The sequence below is a fragment of the Aegilops tauschii genome, chromosome 6 (genome assembly GCF_002575655.3).
Source record: "Aegilops tauschii subsp. strangulata cultivar AL8/78 chromosome 6, Aet v6.0, whole genome shotgun sequence".
NCBI lineage: Eukaryota > Viridiplantae > Streptophyta > Magnoliopsida > Poales > Poaceae > Aegilops > Aegilops tauschii.
In genome coordinates, this window is record NC_053040.3 from 233,987,788 (window position 1) to 234,006,612 (window position 18,825).

Below are 18,825 nucleotides of genomic sequence, written 5' to 3' on the forward strand. Positions count from 1 at the left end.
CAAGTCGGTTTGTACCCTCTTATATACTCTTGTATGCCGCACCAAATCATCAACAAGCAACAGTTTTATTCAGCTTTCAATCCCAAACGTTGTGAACTTTGAGGAGTAAAGCTTTGGGATTCTTTTAAAGTCAAAGTCCGCAACATGGTTTTAGAAAAAAAAAAGTCTACAAATACTACGGTGCCAAACTTAGCCTAAGGCTATGTTTGATAGTAAAGTTTTGTAAAACCCCAACCCCAAATATTGAAAACTACAGTATATTAACCTATTGGTGCAAGATACTGCAGTTTTTATATATCAAAGTATTTTAAAGTATCAACAATACAGAAGACCTATTTAGCTAGCGCCGTGAGTAACAACGTAAAAAATGCTGGCTAGCCGTTGAAAACATGAGTGTTCTTAAAGCTAGCTAGCGGGGCGCATGCCAACTGTTAGCTAGCCAGTCAGGCGCATGCAAACAGTAGTACTAGCTCATATGCATAAACTGAACCGTCATGCACAAGGCTTGTAAATTTCCTATTAGAACGCTCAGCAACACGATGTATGCGTCTTGATCATCATGGGTGGAGCTGCGCATGAACGGCTTGGCCTTCTTCCACGACATGGCCACTTCCTCCCAATAATCCACAGTTTGCTTCTTCTTAGAGTAGCTTCCGCCGCCACCGTGGCCAGGCAAGAGTATGGATCGGTGCGGCGACAGAAGTCAAGGCCGACGACCGGTGCAAGAGGTGGGAGAAGAAGAAGAAGAAGAGGGAGACCCCTTTGTTCTCGCTGTTGTCATCCACCAACGGAGACATCTTCGGAAGCAATACGGTGGCGCAGCGTGAGTTGTTGCAAACAGCCATCGAAGAATAAAATGATCAAAGTGTGATGGCCTCGTTTTTTCACCTGCTCTGTTTTGAAAAAAGAGGTTCGGTTCTTTTTTAGACAGAGAAAATACTTTGGTTTTGGGAGTACTCTACTTTTAATATCTCAGTTTTTATTGGTGGCTAAATAGGTCACAGTAATTAAAACTATTGTGTTTGTGTCGAATATTTTGTACTAGTTGGGTTACGCTTGGACTTGGTGTTGTAGTGTGGGTAGGATACTTGTAGTGTCGGAGTCAGACACGTTGTACCCTTGGCCTCTTATATATGAGGAGGCACCCCACGTTGTAACCCATGACGACTAGACAGTGACAGGTTCGCAAGGGGGTGCTGGCGGCTTGTGCCAGCGCCCGGGTGGCCGGTGTTGCAGTATCTCGGGGAGGAGCGCCCGTAGTCATTGCCCCGGGGAGTAGGCGAGTTCGCCGAACCTCGTTAACAAATATCGGTGTCGTCATGTGATGTGATTGCTTGTTCCTCGGTGGATTGACCGCGTATCTCGGATTTATTCTAACAAGTGGTCACGGAAGTTGCGGCAGCAACGCTGTCGATGCGGCCCATATGGCCCGCTAGCATGCACCGTGTGGACCGTAGCCGTGCGTGGCACGTACGTGCAGAGGAAGAGCCAGGCTGATTGCCATCATATGACCGAGTTTGTTTTGGAAACAAAAGAGGGACCGAGTCCCTGGAGAGTTCGCTCTCGTGTCCGGGCCGGATTGCTAGCCGTGCAAGCGCACATTAAAAGGCAGCTGCAGGGACGCACACCAGATAGAGGCAAGAGATCAGATCGGCCAGAAACAAGTCCATTGATACGTAGCAACACATCGGAAGGCAAGGGTTGAGGCAAAGCAAGTTTCGCTAGCATCGGAAAGTTGAGCCAAGATCAAAGTAGCTATACACGTGAAGACCAAAAGAGGTTTTTGGTTGGAAGTGCTAGTAGTACGTGGAGGACCGGAGGTTCAGTTTGCGTATTTGGGCATCGCGTGCAAAGCTCAGATAATTTTTCGCAGGGTCAGCCGTACAAAGAACCATGGCGCCATCGGGTACCAGGTTTGAGGTAGAGAAGTTCAACGGAACTGGAAGCTTTGGGTTATGGCAGACAAGGGTGAAAGATTTGTTGGCACAACAGGGATGCTTGAAGGCATTGTTGTAGGAAGCCAAGCCAGCTAAGATGGAGGCGGATGACTGGGAGGAGTTACAGTTGAAAGCAACCGGGACTATACGGTTGTGTCTGTCGGACCAGGTTATTTATCATGTGATGGATGAGAATTCGCCAAAGAAGATCTGGGAGAAGCTGGAAAGTCAGTTTATGTCCAAGACTGCAACGACCAAGGTGTATCTGAAGCAAAAGTTGTATGGGATGAGGATGCAGGAGGGGTCAAATCTTGTGGAGTATATGAACGCCTTTAATCAAGTCGTGACGGATCTAGCACGCTTGGGTGCAACGTTTGACGACGAGGATAGGGCAATTCTGCTTCTTTGTTCGTTGCCATCATCCTATGACCATTTGATCACTATTTTGACGCACGGCAAGGAGACCGTCAAGAATGAGGATATTACTGCGGCATTGCTATCTTATGATATGAGAAAGAAAAACGCGATGGAAGTCTCTCATGGTGAAGGTTTGCTAGTCAAGGGTGAGCAGTGGCGGAAGGGATATGAGGCTGGGAAGAACAAGAAAAAGAAAAAGAATATACAGTGTCACAAGTGTAAGCAGTGGGGACATATGAGAAAGGACTGTCCAGAACTCAATAGCGGGGCAAGTGCTAACAAGGCAACTCATGGTGATGACTCAGACAGCAGTAGTGATGTTCTCATAGTATCAGACAGGCGGTCAACCGAAGGTGAAGCGTGGATGTTGGATTCAGCTTGCTTTTTTCATGCGACGCCCAACAGGGAGTGGTTCTCTTCGTACAAGTCTGGTGAGTTTGGTTTAGCCTATGTGGGCGATGACACAGGTTATCGTGTTGCTGGAGTAGGTGACATCAAAATCAAGATGTTTGACGGAGTTGAGTGGATGCTTCGGGGAGTCGGGCATGTGCCAGGGCTAAGGAGGAATCTAATTTCGCTTGGTGTTCTTCATGATGGTGGTATAGTATTCCGTTGTGATCGGGATAGGAATACCATGAGAATCATGGAAGATAAGGTGACCGTGATGATTGGAGAGAGGACGGCTTCACATCTTTACAAGTTGCAAGGGAGCACTATTACAGGTGGAGTCACGGAGACTAGAGTTGCAGGAGTAGCAGCGGGGTCTCACGGCGGCGGCGGGTCTGGGGCAGACTCGTCGAGTAGCTCACAGTAAGCTACGAAGAAGACAACACAAGTCCGGAGTATATGGAAGTTTGACGCATGAACAAATTCAAGGTGGTGGAGAATATTCGCCAAGGTGGAGTTTGTTGTGTTTGTGTCGAATATTTTGTACTAGTTGGGTTACGCTTGGACTTGGTGTTGTAGTGTGGGTAGGATACTTGTAGTGTCGGAGTCGGACACGTTGTATCCTTGGCCTCTTATATATGAGGAGGCACCCCACGTTGTAACCCATGACGACTAGATAGCGACAGGTTCGCAAGGGGTGCTGGCGGCTTGTGCCGGCGCCTGGGTGGCCGGTGTTGCAGTATCTCGGGGAGGAGCGCTCGTAGTCATTGCCCCGGGGAGTAGGCGAGTTCGCCGAACCTCGTTAACAAATCTCGGTGTCGTCACGTGATGTGATTGCTTGTTACTCGGTGGATCGACCGCGTATCTCGGATTTATTCTAACAAAAACTACAGTAACTAGAAAACTGTCTGATATTATCAGAATACTTTGAAAATACTTTGCTATCAAACAGAGGGCTTAAAGCAGTAAATCTCCTTTTCGCTTTCCCCTTTCTTTCTCCCTGCTTTCTAACCCGAGGTTCACCAGAAGCGGCAGCGCCACCAAAAATTCTCGCCATGAGGTTGGGATCCATGCCGGTGCTCTCCCTCTTCGTCAACGCGCTCCCCCTCTTCGTCGTCCTCCGGTCCGACGCGAATGCGTTCGCCACCCCCACAGGTCAATCCATCCAGCATTTATTGCTCATTTCTTCAAAATGCAGGATTCGATCTTGCTTTCTCCGCTCCGCTTTACTTACTTCATTTTTCTTTGCGGGGGGCTTTACTCAGTTCGTAGCGGCATTGATTGCAGATAACATCGTGAGGCAGCTATCGTCGGTGGTGAAGTGGCCACGCGGTTCTCCCCCCCACTCGCCCAAGCAGTCCTCACACCCCCAGTATGGTGAGTGGGCGCCAGCTAGTTGCTGATCCTGCCCCGTTTCGAGGGTTTGCTTAGTTTGTTTGTTGAAGATTAGCGAGCATTGCGAATTCGGGAGAGCGGGAGAGAGATGCGATTCTATTTGGCTTCGAAGTTTGTTGTGCTTCTTATCTTGGTGTAAGATGCGCAGCTGCAATTTAGTGACCGATTTCCATCTAACCTTCTAATTACTAATAGTACACTGAATGGAAGTACGAAATAACTGTGGTAGAAGAAGTGGGGGGAGGCTCGACGGAAGCTAATTATTTCTCTAGATCTCATCTCCTTTTTTCTATCAGTTTTGCTAAAGCACATCTAGATGTGCCATAAGTATTGCACATCTAAGTTCTATGTCATTGATCTTACATTGAGATTCGTGTGGATATTTTCATTTTCTTTTTTCTTTTCCTCTTTTATGCTTGATTCACTCATTCAGATGTGCAATAACTAGAGCACATCTAGATGTGCCCTAGACACATCCAGGCCTTTGCATAAATATTGTCAGGTTGTCTTTGTAAAGTTCATAGCTCTTTAGCAAATAGCATGTTTTAGTCTTGTCATTTTACTCCCGTCTCTGGCATGGCTCGGTTTTTTCAACAAACCAGTACGGCGACCTAATATTTCCTCTTTGATTGTAGGGTCACTCAGTTTGAAAGCTGTGCAAAGTGAATTTGTTTGTATCTTTGTGATGTACGTAGTAAACATCTTTTCATTCTTGGCACACATATATTGAATTTTTCTCATCAATAAATGAAAGATAGGAATAAAACAGGAGCAGCTGTACTAACCATAATATTCTCATATGGGTCAAACATTTTGAACATTTCCTAATATTTGTTTGTCTCGATGACATGTGAAACTCTTAAGCCCAGATTTATGCTGATGTTTAGTCCTCATTCTAGGCCTGACCTGAATTATCTGGCAAGAGTTAAACTGATTCAGGTTTAACTCGTTTGCAGTCACAACTGGTGAATGTGGGTTATAGTGGCGGATGATATTTTTTGTTCTTGCTTGAGCTTAATCTCATGGTTATGGTATTTATCTGATTTGGCAGATGGGAATGTAGCAGTGCAATTTGAGAGTGGCTACTTTGTTGAGACGCTTGTTGAAGGAGACAAGCTCGGTGTCACGCCCCACACCATTAGGGTGTCCCCAGTTGAGGGTGGAGAGCTTCTTGCAGTAGACTCAGCACATAGCAACATTGTGCGAATAACCCCACCATTATCTGAATGTATGTTTTTCTCTTGCTGCCCACAGTTCAATGCTTATATGGTTCTCTTTAAGTACTTCTGTGCACATTTTGTGGGGCTTCTGTATGGTATGAAATCAGTTGGTCTTTCTGAAGAATGGCCATGATTATCCTCATAGTGGACCATGGCATCTTTTTAAAGAAAAACACAAACTACCAGTGCAACTTTTGGACCAATTTCTTGAACATATCAGTGGATTATCCAAAGTAACCAAGAAGTATGCAAATTGTGATGATGTCAAGGATCTGTGGAAACGTATCTAACCGTGCGGGGCCACATTTTATTTATATTGCTTACAAACTTTAGTTACAAGGACATATATTTAAACTCCTGACCTTTATAGATTTGTCCGGTAGCTAACAAACGTGAGATCCTATAACTAGCACAATTTTTTTCTAATATTTCCTCTTAAGTGGCGATGCTTGACTTACTGTCACCAAAGAGTACCTTATTGCAACTGGATTTAGGGCATCCTTGAAGAAATTGGTCTCGTCTGTTCAAGTAGTATGAAACGCACTTTGATGTGCAAATTAACTAAGAGCATGCACATGTGCCTAAATGAATATAATTTATATGTTGTAAGCATAGTTCCAATAGTTTGGCTAATGGGAATGATATTACAATCTCTGCAGATAGCAGGGGAAGGCTAGTTGCTGGTTCTTTCCAGGGGCATGCAGGTCATATCGATGGTAAACCTATTGATGCAAGATTCAAACGCCCCACTGGTGTTGCTGTGGATGATACAGGAAATGTTTACATTGCTGATACAGCAAATTTGGCAATTCGAAAGATTGGCGAGTCAGGTAAGCTAATAGTTTAATAGCACAAGGTCATCCATTTGTTTTGCTTTAACAGTTGGTGGTTGAAATTTCTGTGTAGGGGTGACCACTATTGCTGGTGGAAAATCCAATATCCCAGGGTATAGGGATGGTCCCAGTGAAGATGCAAAGTTCTCTACTGATTTTGATGTTGTATATGTGAAGAAAATGTGCTCTCTGTTGGTCATTGACCGTGGGAATGCTGCCCTTCGGAAAATCGTCCTTCCGCAAGAGGACTGTACTTACCAGGATGCCGCATTCCTATCTTCAGGTTCATTATCTTGTTTACTCGTTTCTGTTTGTTATTCTAGTGTACACAGATGTTTTTCCTAGGAGAAGTTTTAATCCCATTTATTATTGAGATTCTTCAAACCCTTTGTTGGAAAGATGGTTTCCTGGACTGGGACTGGACATGTGAAAATAACTGAAACATTTTTAATAGGAAAGGGATGCACCTTGTTTGAAGGACATGATTTGATCATGTGAGTCTTTTGTTATGTTGAGTGTTGCATTGATACTGTTTGGAAGGCCTGTGCTAGAATTTGGTTTGATCTTGTAGTCCCGAAGTATCAATACAGGAGAACAACAGAGATTGACGCTGGAATGGAGAATTGAGTTAGGAGGATTAGAAGAACAGAGAGGGTACTGTGTACATAGTGAGCTTGGGGAGGAGAAAGCCAAGGCCATTCTGTGCTGCTTGCTGCCTTCCTGTGCTGCTACTTCCCCCTTTTGCAATCATCGGTTTAGGCCACAAGCCTATGATTGTCTAGCCCACAGTTTAAGTCTACCAAGCCTGATTCTTCTCTAGGATGCATATTTGACGTTCCCTCCCTTGAAATGTGGCACTAATGCTGCATTGGGAGATGAAACCAGCCGATCTGGAAAAGCCGGATCACCCCCGCATCGTCCCATGGCAACGCTAGCGGTGCTCTCGTGCCCCCACCTCCCGGGCCGCTAGCAGTGACTCAGTACTGTCTTGCAGTTGGATCTCCCCTTTCTACAATGGTGGTTTCACCCGTGGCGCGCCACACGGAAAGGGCAAGTGCTTGCGAGTCAACAGGGCTTTGCACGAGGGGGGAGGGGTGTGGTGGCGTGGGAAGTCGTCCGGCAAGGGCCGGTTCTCTTGGCTGTCAGGCCACCTTTAAGGGGGAGTTCTGCGATGGCCGGATTCAGGGGCTGGGTGTCTTTGTTGGGCCTAGCACACCACCTACCGCAGCACCTGGGCGGAGGAGTGGCGCCATGGGGTGGGACCAAGAGCTATGCTAATGGCGACTACTACGGGGGACAGTGGCGTTGTAACCTGCAGGATTGCTGCGACCGCTATGTTTGTGATGCCGGAACCGGTACGTCAAGGAGTAGCAAGGCGGGCTAATCTCAGGGCATGGCACCGCCTTTGCGAGCTTGCCGGAGACGCGCATGGAGCCACCGCCCAACATCGTCCTCAAGGGCTTGATGGTGCTCCAGGCATGCGAATGGATTCAATAACAACAATGTGTGTACTTCGGATGAAAACCCACAATCTGACGAAAAAGGGTTACCCCCCGCTTTATATTATAAAGCAACGACCACAACACAAAGTAACAGTAGCAAGGATCCGGAGACCGGTCCGAACACACACACACACAAGTACGAGATACATAAGTCTTGCTGGGGGAGCAGCACAACAATCCCCAAAATCGAGCATCAAGCATCATAGGCTAATTCGGCTTCGGAGGAGGGGGGAGCGCCGGGGGTAGTGGTGGTGCAAGTCTGGAAGCCGTGGAGCGGAGCTCGACGATCATCCACGGTCTTGATGCTTGCTAAGCGGCCTCCAGAGCTGTAGAAAGCCACACATTTTGTATATGGCGTCAGCCACTCGCAGAGGAATGATTCCATAATGTCCACATCAGCGTCCCAACCAACACCCAGAGGGAGGGATGCCCTGTATCGGGAAATGCGAGAACCTCCGCAAACATGTCCGGCGGGTTAGCATGGCACCAACTGCCACCCACCACCTCACGAAGGCAGCTCCATAAAAATCTCGCAGAGGGGCATGCAAAGAAAATGTGGTTCGAGTTGGATGGTGGTACCGTCTCCGATCGAAATAGAAGAACCGAGGCGAAGGGCTGGCATGAGTTGGATGCTCGTCTGCCAGAACTAGGAGCCACCCAATCTCCGTGCAAACGCCAAGCCCTGACCACGCAAATATTTAGCGCGGATAATATCCAGCCAAGCCCACCCTCCCCTGAGGTGATCCGCCATAGCTATTTGGATAAAAGGGCTATGTTCATTCGTTTGGACGAGATAATGCCAAGGCCCTCTTGGTCCTTGGGTTTGCAAATCTTCGACCATTTCACCATATGGTACTTCTGCTTATCACCCTTCCCCGCCCAGAAGAACCAGGACTGGTACTTGGCGATATCGTGATGGAGGGATTTATTTAGACTGTAGAATCCCATGAGATACATGGGTAAGCTGGTCATTGAGGAGTTAATGAGGATAACCTGAGCCGCCTTGGAGAGCCACCTCCCTTGCCATGGCTTGACCAGATACTGGACCTTGGACACAGTCGGCCGAAGGTCCTTTTCCAGTATGCGGGTGCCACTAATGGGCATGCCCAATTAAGACATCGGAAATGATCCTAGTCGGCAGTTAAGCCGGTTTGCGATCCGACGCTTCTCCTCATCGGAGTATCCCAACACCATCACCTCGCTCTTGGTGAAGTTAATCTTAAGGCCGGACATCTCCCGGAAGCGCAGTAGAAGGAACTTGAGGTGTCGGATGTCCTCGTCAGGCCCCTCAACCATCAAAATCGTGTCATGCATATTGGAGGTGGGTAATCCCACCGCCATCAAGGGGATGCGGGCAAATACCCCTGATATGTCCAGCCCGCTTGGCCAAGTCTAATATGGCTGTGAGGGCATCGACTACAAGGTTAAATAAGAAGGGGGAGAGAGGGTCCCCTTGACGCACACCCTGTGCTGTTTGGAAGTAAGGGCCTACTTCTCCATTGATGTTAACTGCCGACCGGCCGCTCATCACCAATTGCATCACCCTAGCAATCCATTGAGGATCAAAACCCTTCCTAATTAACACCTCCCGAAGGAAGGACCAATGCACAGTATCATATGCTTTGTGAAAGTCGATCTTGAAGAAGACCGCCTTGAGATGCTTCTTCTTGACTTCAAGAATAACCTCATGGAGAACCAGGATCCCATCCAGGATATATCGACCCTTAATGAAAGCGGTCTGGTTCGGATGGGTAATCTAGGGGGCGAGAAAGGCCGCCCTATTGGCGTACCATTTGGCGAGAATCTGAAATATCACATTGATAACCGCGATAGGCCGGAATTGCCGGATATCCGAAGCCCCCGGTACCTTTGGGATCAGCGAGATGATTTCGTAGTTTAACCGGGAGAGATTGAGTACACCTTGAGCGAATTCCTGAAACAACGCGAGGATTTCGCTTTTGATGGATAGCCAGAATAGCTGGAAGAAACAGACATGTAAACCGTCCGGACCCGGGGCTGACGAGGGATTCATCCCTTTTATTATGTTCACCACTTCCTCCTCCTCAAACTCGGCCAGAAGCATGCTATTCTGCCCCCCGCGAGATCCGCTGGGCCCCTTCCCAGATTGAGTTCGCTGACACTGTACCGCCGCGTTCTTGCATGGCAAACATTGATTTATAGAAGCCGTCGACATGAGCCCGCACCTCGTCCGGGTCATGGATCAACCGATTCCCTTCCCATAGAAGGGGAATGGTGCATCAACGCCGACGGTCGTTAGCAATGGCCTAGAAATAAGCTGTGTTGGCGTCACTGAAGAGGACCCAATTGAAGGTCCCCCGTTGGCGCCAATATTCCTCTTTCTTCCGGTAGATCTCGAGCAAGACCTCTTCTAGGCTATAGTGTAGCGCCCATTCGTCAGAAGAGAGGCCCGCGGCATCGGCCTTCAAGTCCAAGACTTGAATCTCTGCAAGCAGGGCTCCCTTCCTAATCTTTAGATCACGGCCTACATTAGCACCCCACCCCTCATGAATTGTCTAGGTCGTTTCGCCAAGAAGTGCCACTCATCAACCGCCGACATCTGTCGGTGTGGCTCCAGCCGCGCTGCCACCCAGTGGTCCTTAACCGCCTCGATGAAACCAGGTTGCCGCAGCCAGAAGGACTCGAAGCAGAACCGTGGGGGCGGGCGAGGCCTCTCATCACTAGATGATAACAACAGGGGCACATGATCTGACCCGATCCGGGTGATGGCCTGCAAGCAAGCTAGGAGGAACCACAGTTCCCAATCTGGGGACATGAACACCGTGTCTAAGACACTCCGGGTTGGGGCCAACTGCCGATTGGTGCAAGTAAACCTTGCCCCAACCCTGTCTAACTCTCGGATACTGAGATCAGTGATCCAATCGTTGAATAGCTGCATGCCCGGAAAGTCGATCCGGTCATTATTTTTATTTGCTGGAGCTCCAATGAGGTTGAAGTCACCACCAATTATGACCGGTAATGACGCTGATGAGACTTTTGTGCGGATTTCGTCTAGAAAAGATTGGGACCGACTATGATCAGCCGACCCATACTACAATCACTTCCCACTTGAAGTTGATCGCTCTTCCCCACACCTCCATGCTGACAAAAAACTCACCCTGGTCCATGGACCCAACCTCAAAGGTGGCATCCTTCACTCCCAGAAGGATGCCCTCGGAGTGATCGGCCACTCCACTAGATGGCAACCAGTGCCAACCAAACAGGTGCCTACTGAGACCTTCTAGCTGTGCTAATGAGAACTCCAATCGCATTGTTTCTTGGACTGCTACAATGTCGATGTTCTCCTCACGCATGTATTCCTCTAGTTGCCTGCGGCGGCCCTCATTCCCAAAGCCACACAGGCTCCAAAAGAGAGCACGCATCTAGTCGACTAGGGAGTACTCCCTGGACCCCACAGTGGAGGTGGTGCTAAGCGCGCGACGGAGTGGAGCTGTACGAGACCGAGTACGGCCACGAACCTCCTCCGAAGGAAGAGGGTCAGGCATCCCACGAACCGAAGGCCTCGGGGTATTTGGAGCCTCCTCCATCGAGGCCGCGACGGCCCTAGCCCTGGCCATCGCGAGGCACCCCTCTAGTACTTCCTTGGCCTGAATGGCCGCAATCTGCTCAAGAGCGGGGCCTTTCTCGCCCCGGAAAACAATGGCGGAATCGGCCGCAATCTTGGCCAGCTGACCAAGAGGCACACCCGCAAGGGCCGAAAAGGAGGATACATTCTCGTCTACTTAATCAGAAACTAAAGACGGCGTGTGAGAGTTGTTAGTAGTACTCTTGACAAGCAAGGTTGTTAGCTGGATTAGATTAGCTAGCCGGCGTTGTGTGTGTGGCTAAGTCTATAGTTGAGTGAAAACCGGATCAAGTAGCTATGTTGCTTGGCCGGTGCGTTGCATGCATAAAGCCGTTGGTGCATGGCGTGCATGTAGTTAGCTGGTAGTGGCCGATGTGGTGCGTGCGTGCGTGCCTGAGTTAGTGGGGTGTGTGGCCACTGGCTGTATGCGTTGGTCAGCCTATTTAAGCAGAGCTGAGGGCCGTGAGGACGGCCAGGGGGGCTAGAGATGTAGTCGTGTGTGTGCGCGTGTGTTCTCAGCCACGGTGTGTCGCCGAGCCTCAGTTTGTGCTGAAGAAAAGAAATCGCCGTTCGTGCGGCGAGGCGTTTGTGCGCCGGGAAAAAAAGTGTGCTCCTCCTTCCACCTCCGTCCGGCGTGAGAGAGAGCGGCAACAACAATTGGTATTCAGAGCCAAGTTCGAGGGGCGGCCGTGGCGCGCGACGGCGTTCGCGGAGCGCGCAGTGGACATGGAGGCTGCGGCGCGCGGAGAGCGTGGTGGCGCGAGGCACGGAGACGCGGCATGGCAGCGCACAGAGCTACGGGTTTCGACAGCGGCCGGCGAGGTGGCTGCGTTGCACGGCATCTGCGGCGGCTCGTGCTGGAAGCACACGGTGGCGTCGGGCGGCAACAACCATGGCGACGAGCTTGTCGCGTCGGGCGCGTGTATGGGCGCGCCGGGCGTGCTGGGCGCGTTGCGTCCACGGCGGGTCGTGCGTGTGGTGTGCACGGGCGTGTTTGTGCACGAGTGCAGCTTGCGTGCGTTCTGTTGGCGAGATCGGGGGGAGCGGAGTTGGTCCTAGGCGGGCTCGCACGACCCGGACGTGTGTGTGCATGTCGCGGGAGTGGGTAGAGCGGGCCGGACCAGGCGCTCGGCGTGGACTGGGGCGTAGGGTACAAGAACCCCCCGTATGCGTTGTAACAGGTGTGGCTCGAGTTCAATGCGCTGGGAAGAGAAGCTGCGGCTGCCATGGCGGGCGCGGAGGCGCGTGATGATGTCAAGCGAAGGCGTTCAAGATGACGGTCGACGGCAAGGCATGTCAAGATTAAAGGGGAAAATGTTAGTAGTAATCTTGACAAGCAAGGTTGTTAGCTGGATTAGATTAGCTAGCCGGCGTTGTGTGTGTGGCTAAGTCTATAGTTGAGTGAAAACCGGATCAAGTAGCTATGTTGCTTGGCCGGTGCGTTGCATGCATAAAGCCGTTGGTGCATGGCGTGCATGTAGTTAGCTGGTTAGTGGCCGATGTGGTGCGTGCGTGCGTGCCTGAGTTAGTGGGGTGTGTGGCCACTGGCTGTATGCGTTGGTCAGCCTATTTAAGCAGAGCTGAGGGCCGTGAGGACGGCCAGGGGGGGCTAGAGATGTAGTCGTGTGCGTGCGCGTGTGTTCTCAGCCATGGTGTGTCGCCGAGCATCAGTTTGTGCTGAAGAAAAGAAATCGCCGTTCGTGCGGCGAGGCGTTTGTGCGCCGGGAAAAAAAGTGTGCTCCTTCTTCCACCTTCGTCCGGCGTGAGAGAGAGCGGCAACAACAAGACTGACCTGGGTTGAGGTTGTGTGTCGCGGCACGGCGAAGGGCCTTCTCCACGGCGTTGGGTGACTCCCCCACCGTCCCGACCACCGAACCCAGGCGGGCACTCTTCCGAGCAATCGTGGCCGGCGATGAAGGCGAGCGCGGACGCCCCTTGCCACACGGAGGAAGGCGCGGCTGCACGACGACTGTGGGCGGAGTAGTAGCACGTGCAGCCGAAGGCAGAACCTCCAGCGGGGAAGGCAGGGTAGCTGGCATGGCAATGGTCGAAGCGAGACACGGCAAAGAGGGGGGGGGGGCAGACGTCTAAGCCGACGCTGTTGGTATCGCTCTTGCCGTCGACCACGCCGAACGGCTCAGGAGAGGCAAGGAGCTGCACGACAGAGGCGTCAGGGGGGAGGATTGATTCCTCAAGCAGCGCGCGCCGCCAGATCCTCCACCCCTTGGTCCTCCGTAGACTCCTTCCGCACCGAACCACCCTTAGAGCCATTGAGGTGCCCGTCCGGCCCCGAGGACTCGTCGTCGTCCATCGAGCTCGGTGACCGGGACCGGCTATGGTTGCCACCGTCCCTGCCGTCACCATCGGTACCCGCGGCACCGTCCCGAGACTTGCCCGGACTGACCTTCGGACTAGTGCCGTCCTCCCTCGCCGCGTCCTCCACCGAGATGCGAAGTTCGTAGCCGACGTCGTTGAAGAACACTCGCACCGTAGTCTGAAGCTTGGACGGGTCTGGTGTCTTGACCTTGGCGCGTACGGCCTCCCCCTTGTACAACGAGGGTTTGTCCACCCCACGATCTTGCCCAACAGCCGTGACATCTTGCGGATGACATGGGCCTGCTTCGCTATCGAGGCGAGGCCACGAATCTGAACCCACACGGTCTCAAGCACGGCCACCGTGAGAGGGTCGACCCTAGGTACCGGGATGTTGACGTTGAGCTTGTTGAAGGCCAAGGTCAGCTCGGCACTATGGGTGCCATACTGGAGGCTCACCGGGTCGGGGAAGACCGCCGTGAACTCGTGGTCCGAGATCAGGGCCACCGCCCAATCCCAGTCCGACCGGAAGAGGTGCTGCAGCTCCTCCGTGATGATCGCGGGTGACGCTGACTTGCCACCCTTCATAGAGATGAGGGCCGTGAGGGAGGGTGGGGGGGGGGTGCCTCTGGGACGGAGATTTCCATCTGGTAGAAGCTGAAGTCGTCCAGGGCGTGCCCGTAGAGCCGCAACACCCCCTCCGCGTGATCCCCCAGACAGAGAAGGGCTGGGTGATCTGAACTCTTGCACTTAGTAGCACGCCGGGGGTTGTTTGTAGTCGACCTGGTAGTGGCCCTCCAAGCCACACTTGAAGCAAATCGTGTTTGACGCACAGGGAGCCCGTGCGTCCGGGGCAGCCGCCGGCGGAGGGGGGATGGTCACCGAGGAGTGGGAGCGGTCCCGGGCACGAGGGTCGCGTCTGTGGGAAGCCCCCTCCATGGCGGCTGCCTTGCCCTTGAGAGCAGCCGCGCGCAGCTCGGCCTCCCGCTGGCTAGCTGCAGGAGAGGGGTGGCGGCCTTTAGAGCCGCAAGGGTCATCCCTTTCTGCCGCCCGCCGCTTGGGCCGCGGCCCTCCATCATCGGCTTCATGAGCCATGAGACCGGGCGGGGGCGGGGAGGAGTAGGGAAGGAGAGGGGGATCTGCAGGTGGAGGCGGCGCACGGGAGGTGAATGAAGCAGAGGAGGGACGCGCGCCCGGTTGGAACCCTAGTAGAGGGGCGGCCTCCATAGGCCCCAGCCTAGCCAGTGGACGCGCCGGCCCAACTGGCAAGGCCACCGACGGTCCAACCTGTCCCGCCAGGGAGCCCACTGAGTTCCCCCTAGCCGGGCTCGCAGCCAGGCCCACCATGCACGACAGGCCCCCCGACGCCTGCGGCCCAAGCGGCAAGCAACGGCCCAGCCCATCTCGCACCACCGCGAGAGGGGAGGGTAGGGTTTCCCCCTGTACGAAAGGGAGAAGGTGGCGCGGCGGTGCCGGCCGGTCAACCTCGAGCACGGCGGCCGAGACGGCGTCCGGATCGGCATGGAATGCCCGGAACCGACCCCCGCGGGGCACCGGAAACGTCCCCAACCGCAGAGGGGATCGCCGGAGCTGCACCACGGACATTCGACGCGACGGCAGCGAGGGCATCGGGCGCCACCGCCCGACGCGCCACACCCCACGCGCGAGCACGGGTACGCTGCCCACAATGCCTAGCATCGGGCCCCCGAACCAGAATCAAGGAAGGCAGGGTGGGGAAGAACGTACCTGAGCCACCGCCACCGGTGCAGGGAGGCCGAGCTCTGGAGCGACTGTAGCCGCGAGCTGGACCCCAAATCGCCGCGCACCAGGGCGAAGACCAGCCGCCGCCGTCGCACCGGCATCCTTGCGGTTCTCCTCCTCCGCCCAATCAGCCCAGCGATGGCCCGTCCGCGAGAGGGAACAAGGGAGGGCAAGGACGAGCGGCAGAGCAGGGGGGACGACGCCATGGCGGTGGACGCGCGCAGGAAGGGAACACCGGGAGGCACCGGCGAGGGGGGACGCGGGGAGGCGACCGGCCGGGGTGCGACTCCTCGCCAGAGCACGCCACCGGGGGTCGAGTCTCGGAACTATTCAAAACCCACAATCTTCCCTTTCAAGCTGGATCAGGCAATGTCGGTATGCGGGCGTTGTGTCCTTGACTCCTTGTTGAAGGTGTTGGCTTGAAGCTTGTCTTCGGGAAGAAAATCCCATGTTCGACCTTTGGTAGGACTGGTCAACTTTGGCGCATGTACGGCAATACTTTCTTCAAGGCTTTGTCTAGGAGTAGCACATTTCCATTTAATTTGGTCACATACATAGGTTTTGTGGTAGGTTTGTGGAGATCCTGTAGCAAGTCAGATCCATTTTGGTTGGGCTCGTCTTTTTTTTTTAAAGCCGATTCGTTCGGCATCGATTGAAGGCTTCGGACCTTTGGTTGGCATCCTTAAATAATAAATAATATATGACTGTATCAATCAACACAGAGGCTAAGGGTGCTACCATCCTTTTCGAAGAAAAAAAACTTATCCCAATCAGCTTGAGCTTTTGGGTGAGCTGGCCGGTGCATGCAATTCTACATGGTATTAGAGCCAAGAGGTCTGAGTTCAAGCCCCGGCTGGCGCAATTTAAATAAAAAGATTGCAGCCCACGTTTAGTCTGTGTAGGCCCGAGGAAGCCACATGTGAGGGGGAGTGTTGAAGTATTGCACACTTCTCCCCGTCAGCTGCAGGTCCTTGCTGTCCAATGTGAACCAATCACCAGTCGATAGCATTTGGTGCACATCCTTGGCAATGAGGCCGAAAACCAGATTATTATGCCTACCCAGTGTACTTCTCCAAAATAGCTTAGCCCGAGCCCTGAAGTGCTCCAGGTCTGAACTGAATTAGGACTGCCTCCAGTCCTCAGTTGAATTCATTCTAGCAAGAGCATGTACGATATCCAACTTTCTGTGTGCTTGCTGCTCGGGGTAGGAAATTCGTTCAATCTTAGACAACTTTCATGCTGCCACTGCACATATTGTGCTAACACCATGCCTTGGCATCAAAATTCCAAGGATGACCTAACAGTCTAGCACGTGTTTGACTGATCAGCAGCAAGACCCGACCCCAAATAGGCACTCTTTAGGGAGCAGTGTTCTTGGAGGCTCTGGCTGTACATGTCCTCAAAGGGCCTTATGCTGAAAAGTGATGCACAATAATGACACCCCATCTCAGCAATAGTCTGTAAATATTTTTCAGCGCAATTAGTCATATCAATTCCAAATCTTATAACAGTAGCATAACAGCAATTTATTAACTGATGGGTCATATGGTCGATGGAATCGTTGACCTTTTATCCTACCTTAACTATGATAAATAGATAATAAGAATGGTCGGATTTATGGTTAGTTTCATGCTGATTGTCCCTGATAAAACTGCCGATGCTGATCATTATTTCAGGTCATGTGGTACTTAATGCAACTGTGTCGAAATTAGCACTTGAATAGATTTTATCATTGATATCACGTTTTTTTTCACAGATATCATACTGGTTATTGGTGCCGTTGTGGCTGGATATCTCTTTTCTGTGGTACAGCACGGATTTGGTTCATCAACTTCTGAAAAGGTATCTTATCTAGTATATTGGGTTTCAGTTGTCCATGAAGTAGAATTTTTCACAGGGAATATGTAGTTTGGTTTTCTTGGATTTTTCTTTGATGTACTTCTTTTAATTGTTAAATAGCAGAGCAGACTGAAACAGCAAATCTCTTAATTCATTTTCTCAAATGAAACCGCAGCTTACTAAAGTAAAATTCGATGACAATTCAGATAGAAGCATCTGAAGATGGTAAACAAGAGAGCAGCACTGCAGGAAAGCCACCTTTGGTTGTGGAGAGCCTTAAAGAGGAACCAAGTGCGGGATGGCCGTCTTTGGGGACACTTGTTGCTGATCTACTGAAGCTTGCTGTTGAAGGTGTGGGGAATCTTGTCCTCAACATTGCCCCGCTGCACATGCAACGTGTGAAGAGAAAAACAGGCCTCACTCCCCTCAAAGATAGGCTTGTGATGCCCGAGGACAGGGAGGAGAACCCAGTAGCCCAGAAGCTCAGTAGCACCCCAATGATAACCGAGACGCTCCATGCTCCTAGTGCTGCTAACGAGACCGTGGCAAAGGCTCAGAAGAGCATCAAATCATCGAAATTCAGGGATTCTACTCTCTCAAGCAAGCACAGGTCCACCAAGAGACAGGAGTACGCTGAGTTCTACGGTTCAACCGAGACACCTCAAGCAAGCGCAAAGGTCCCAAAAGACCGGCTCCGCCACCGTCATCGGGAGAAGAGTGGGGAGGTTACCTATGGGACTGGGCATCCAGAGCCTAAGCCCTCAGAGATGAAAGCGGCAGACTACAGCGATCCGAAGTATGATCACTACAACATGAGAAGCAAATATGGTGCTGACAGCGGCTTCAGGTACTGACTGATGGAAGGGCTCTCGTCATTGTGCCTACAGCCTTCTTACCGTCATGCCTAGGGTGTCTTTCGACGTCCCCAGTGTACTAAAAGCACAAGGATGCTGCTTATGGGTCACTGTCTCGCCCTACTCTCCGCCCGCAAGATGTGGCAGGTAAAGTCAGTCTAGCAATTTAGGTGGGAGTAGACGTACGTCGTAAGTGGCAGCATGTATCTCCTATGCGATTTCGGCAAGCCGGATGTAATTTTCGCAGATAGAAACTTGTAGTTGTAGCCAGTAAGAGCAACTCCAACCGGGCCACGCCCGACTATGTACGTTTGTGTCTGCGCCGACAAAAACGATGGCCCAACAGGGAGACCCATTTTCATTTTGTGTCCGGTTTGTGCTTTGTGTTCGTGCGGACCCATTTCCGCTCCAAATTTGAGACACATCTGGGTCGGAAGCGGACATAAAGCGGACGTTTTCTATGTTCCTCTCATCCGCCTCTGTCTGTTGCCGGTCCCGTCTGGCCCACCTGCCATCCACTCACACATTTTTTCTCTCTCTCCCCTCTCTCTCGCACCCAGCCATGGCGCAGGAGCCGCCGCGCTCGCCCTGCTCGGACGCCGCCGTGTTGCCGCGCTTGCCCTGCCGCGAGCAATACGAGCATCCACGCGAGCGAGCTAGCTAGCTTCGCTGCATGGGTGTCGGCCGTGCATGGCGCCCCACGCGAGCTAGCCAGCTAGCTTCAATGCATGGTGGGCGCCGGCTCGTGGCCGCGGTCGAACCA

The 18,825-nt window shown here is 52.0% G+C and overlaps 1 protein-coding gene across 2 annotated transcripts; it reads left to right on the plus strand.

Moving 5' to 3' along the window:
* The first annotated feature begins 3,693 nt into the window (after positions 1-3,693).
* LOC109779960 (uncharacterized) lies at positions 3,694-18,426 on the plus strand. 2 transcript variants are annotated; one of them, XM_020338557.4, is made up of 7 exons: positions 3,694-3,896; positions 4,029-4,118; positions 5,188-5,364; positions 6,016-6,186; positions 6,263-6,472; positions 17,126-17,211; positions 17,415-18,426. In XM_020338557.4, exons 1-7 carry the CDS (start codon positions 3,797-3,799, stop codon positions 18,060-18,062), a joined length of 1,482 nt encoding a protein of 493 aa, XP_020194146.1. In that variant the 5' UTR covers positions 3,694-3,796; the 3' UTR covers positions 18,063-18,426. The 2 variants fall into 2 exon arrangements, with proteins under 2 accessions (XP_020194146.1, XP_020194147.1); XM_020338558.4 differs by lacking the exon at positions 4,029-4,118 and having other exon boundaries at positions 3,700-3,896.
* Positions 18,427-18,825: the final 399 nt, after the last annotated feature.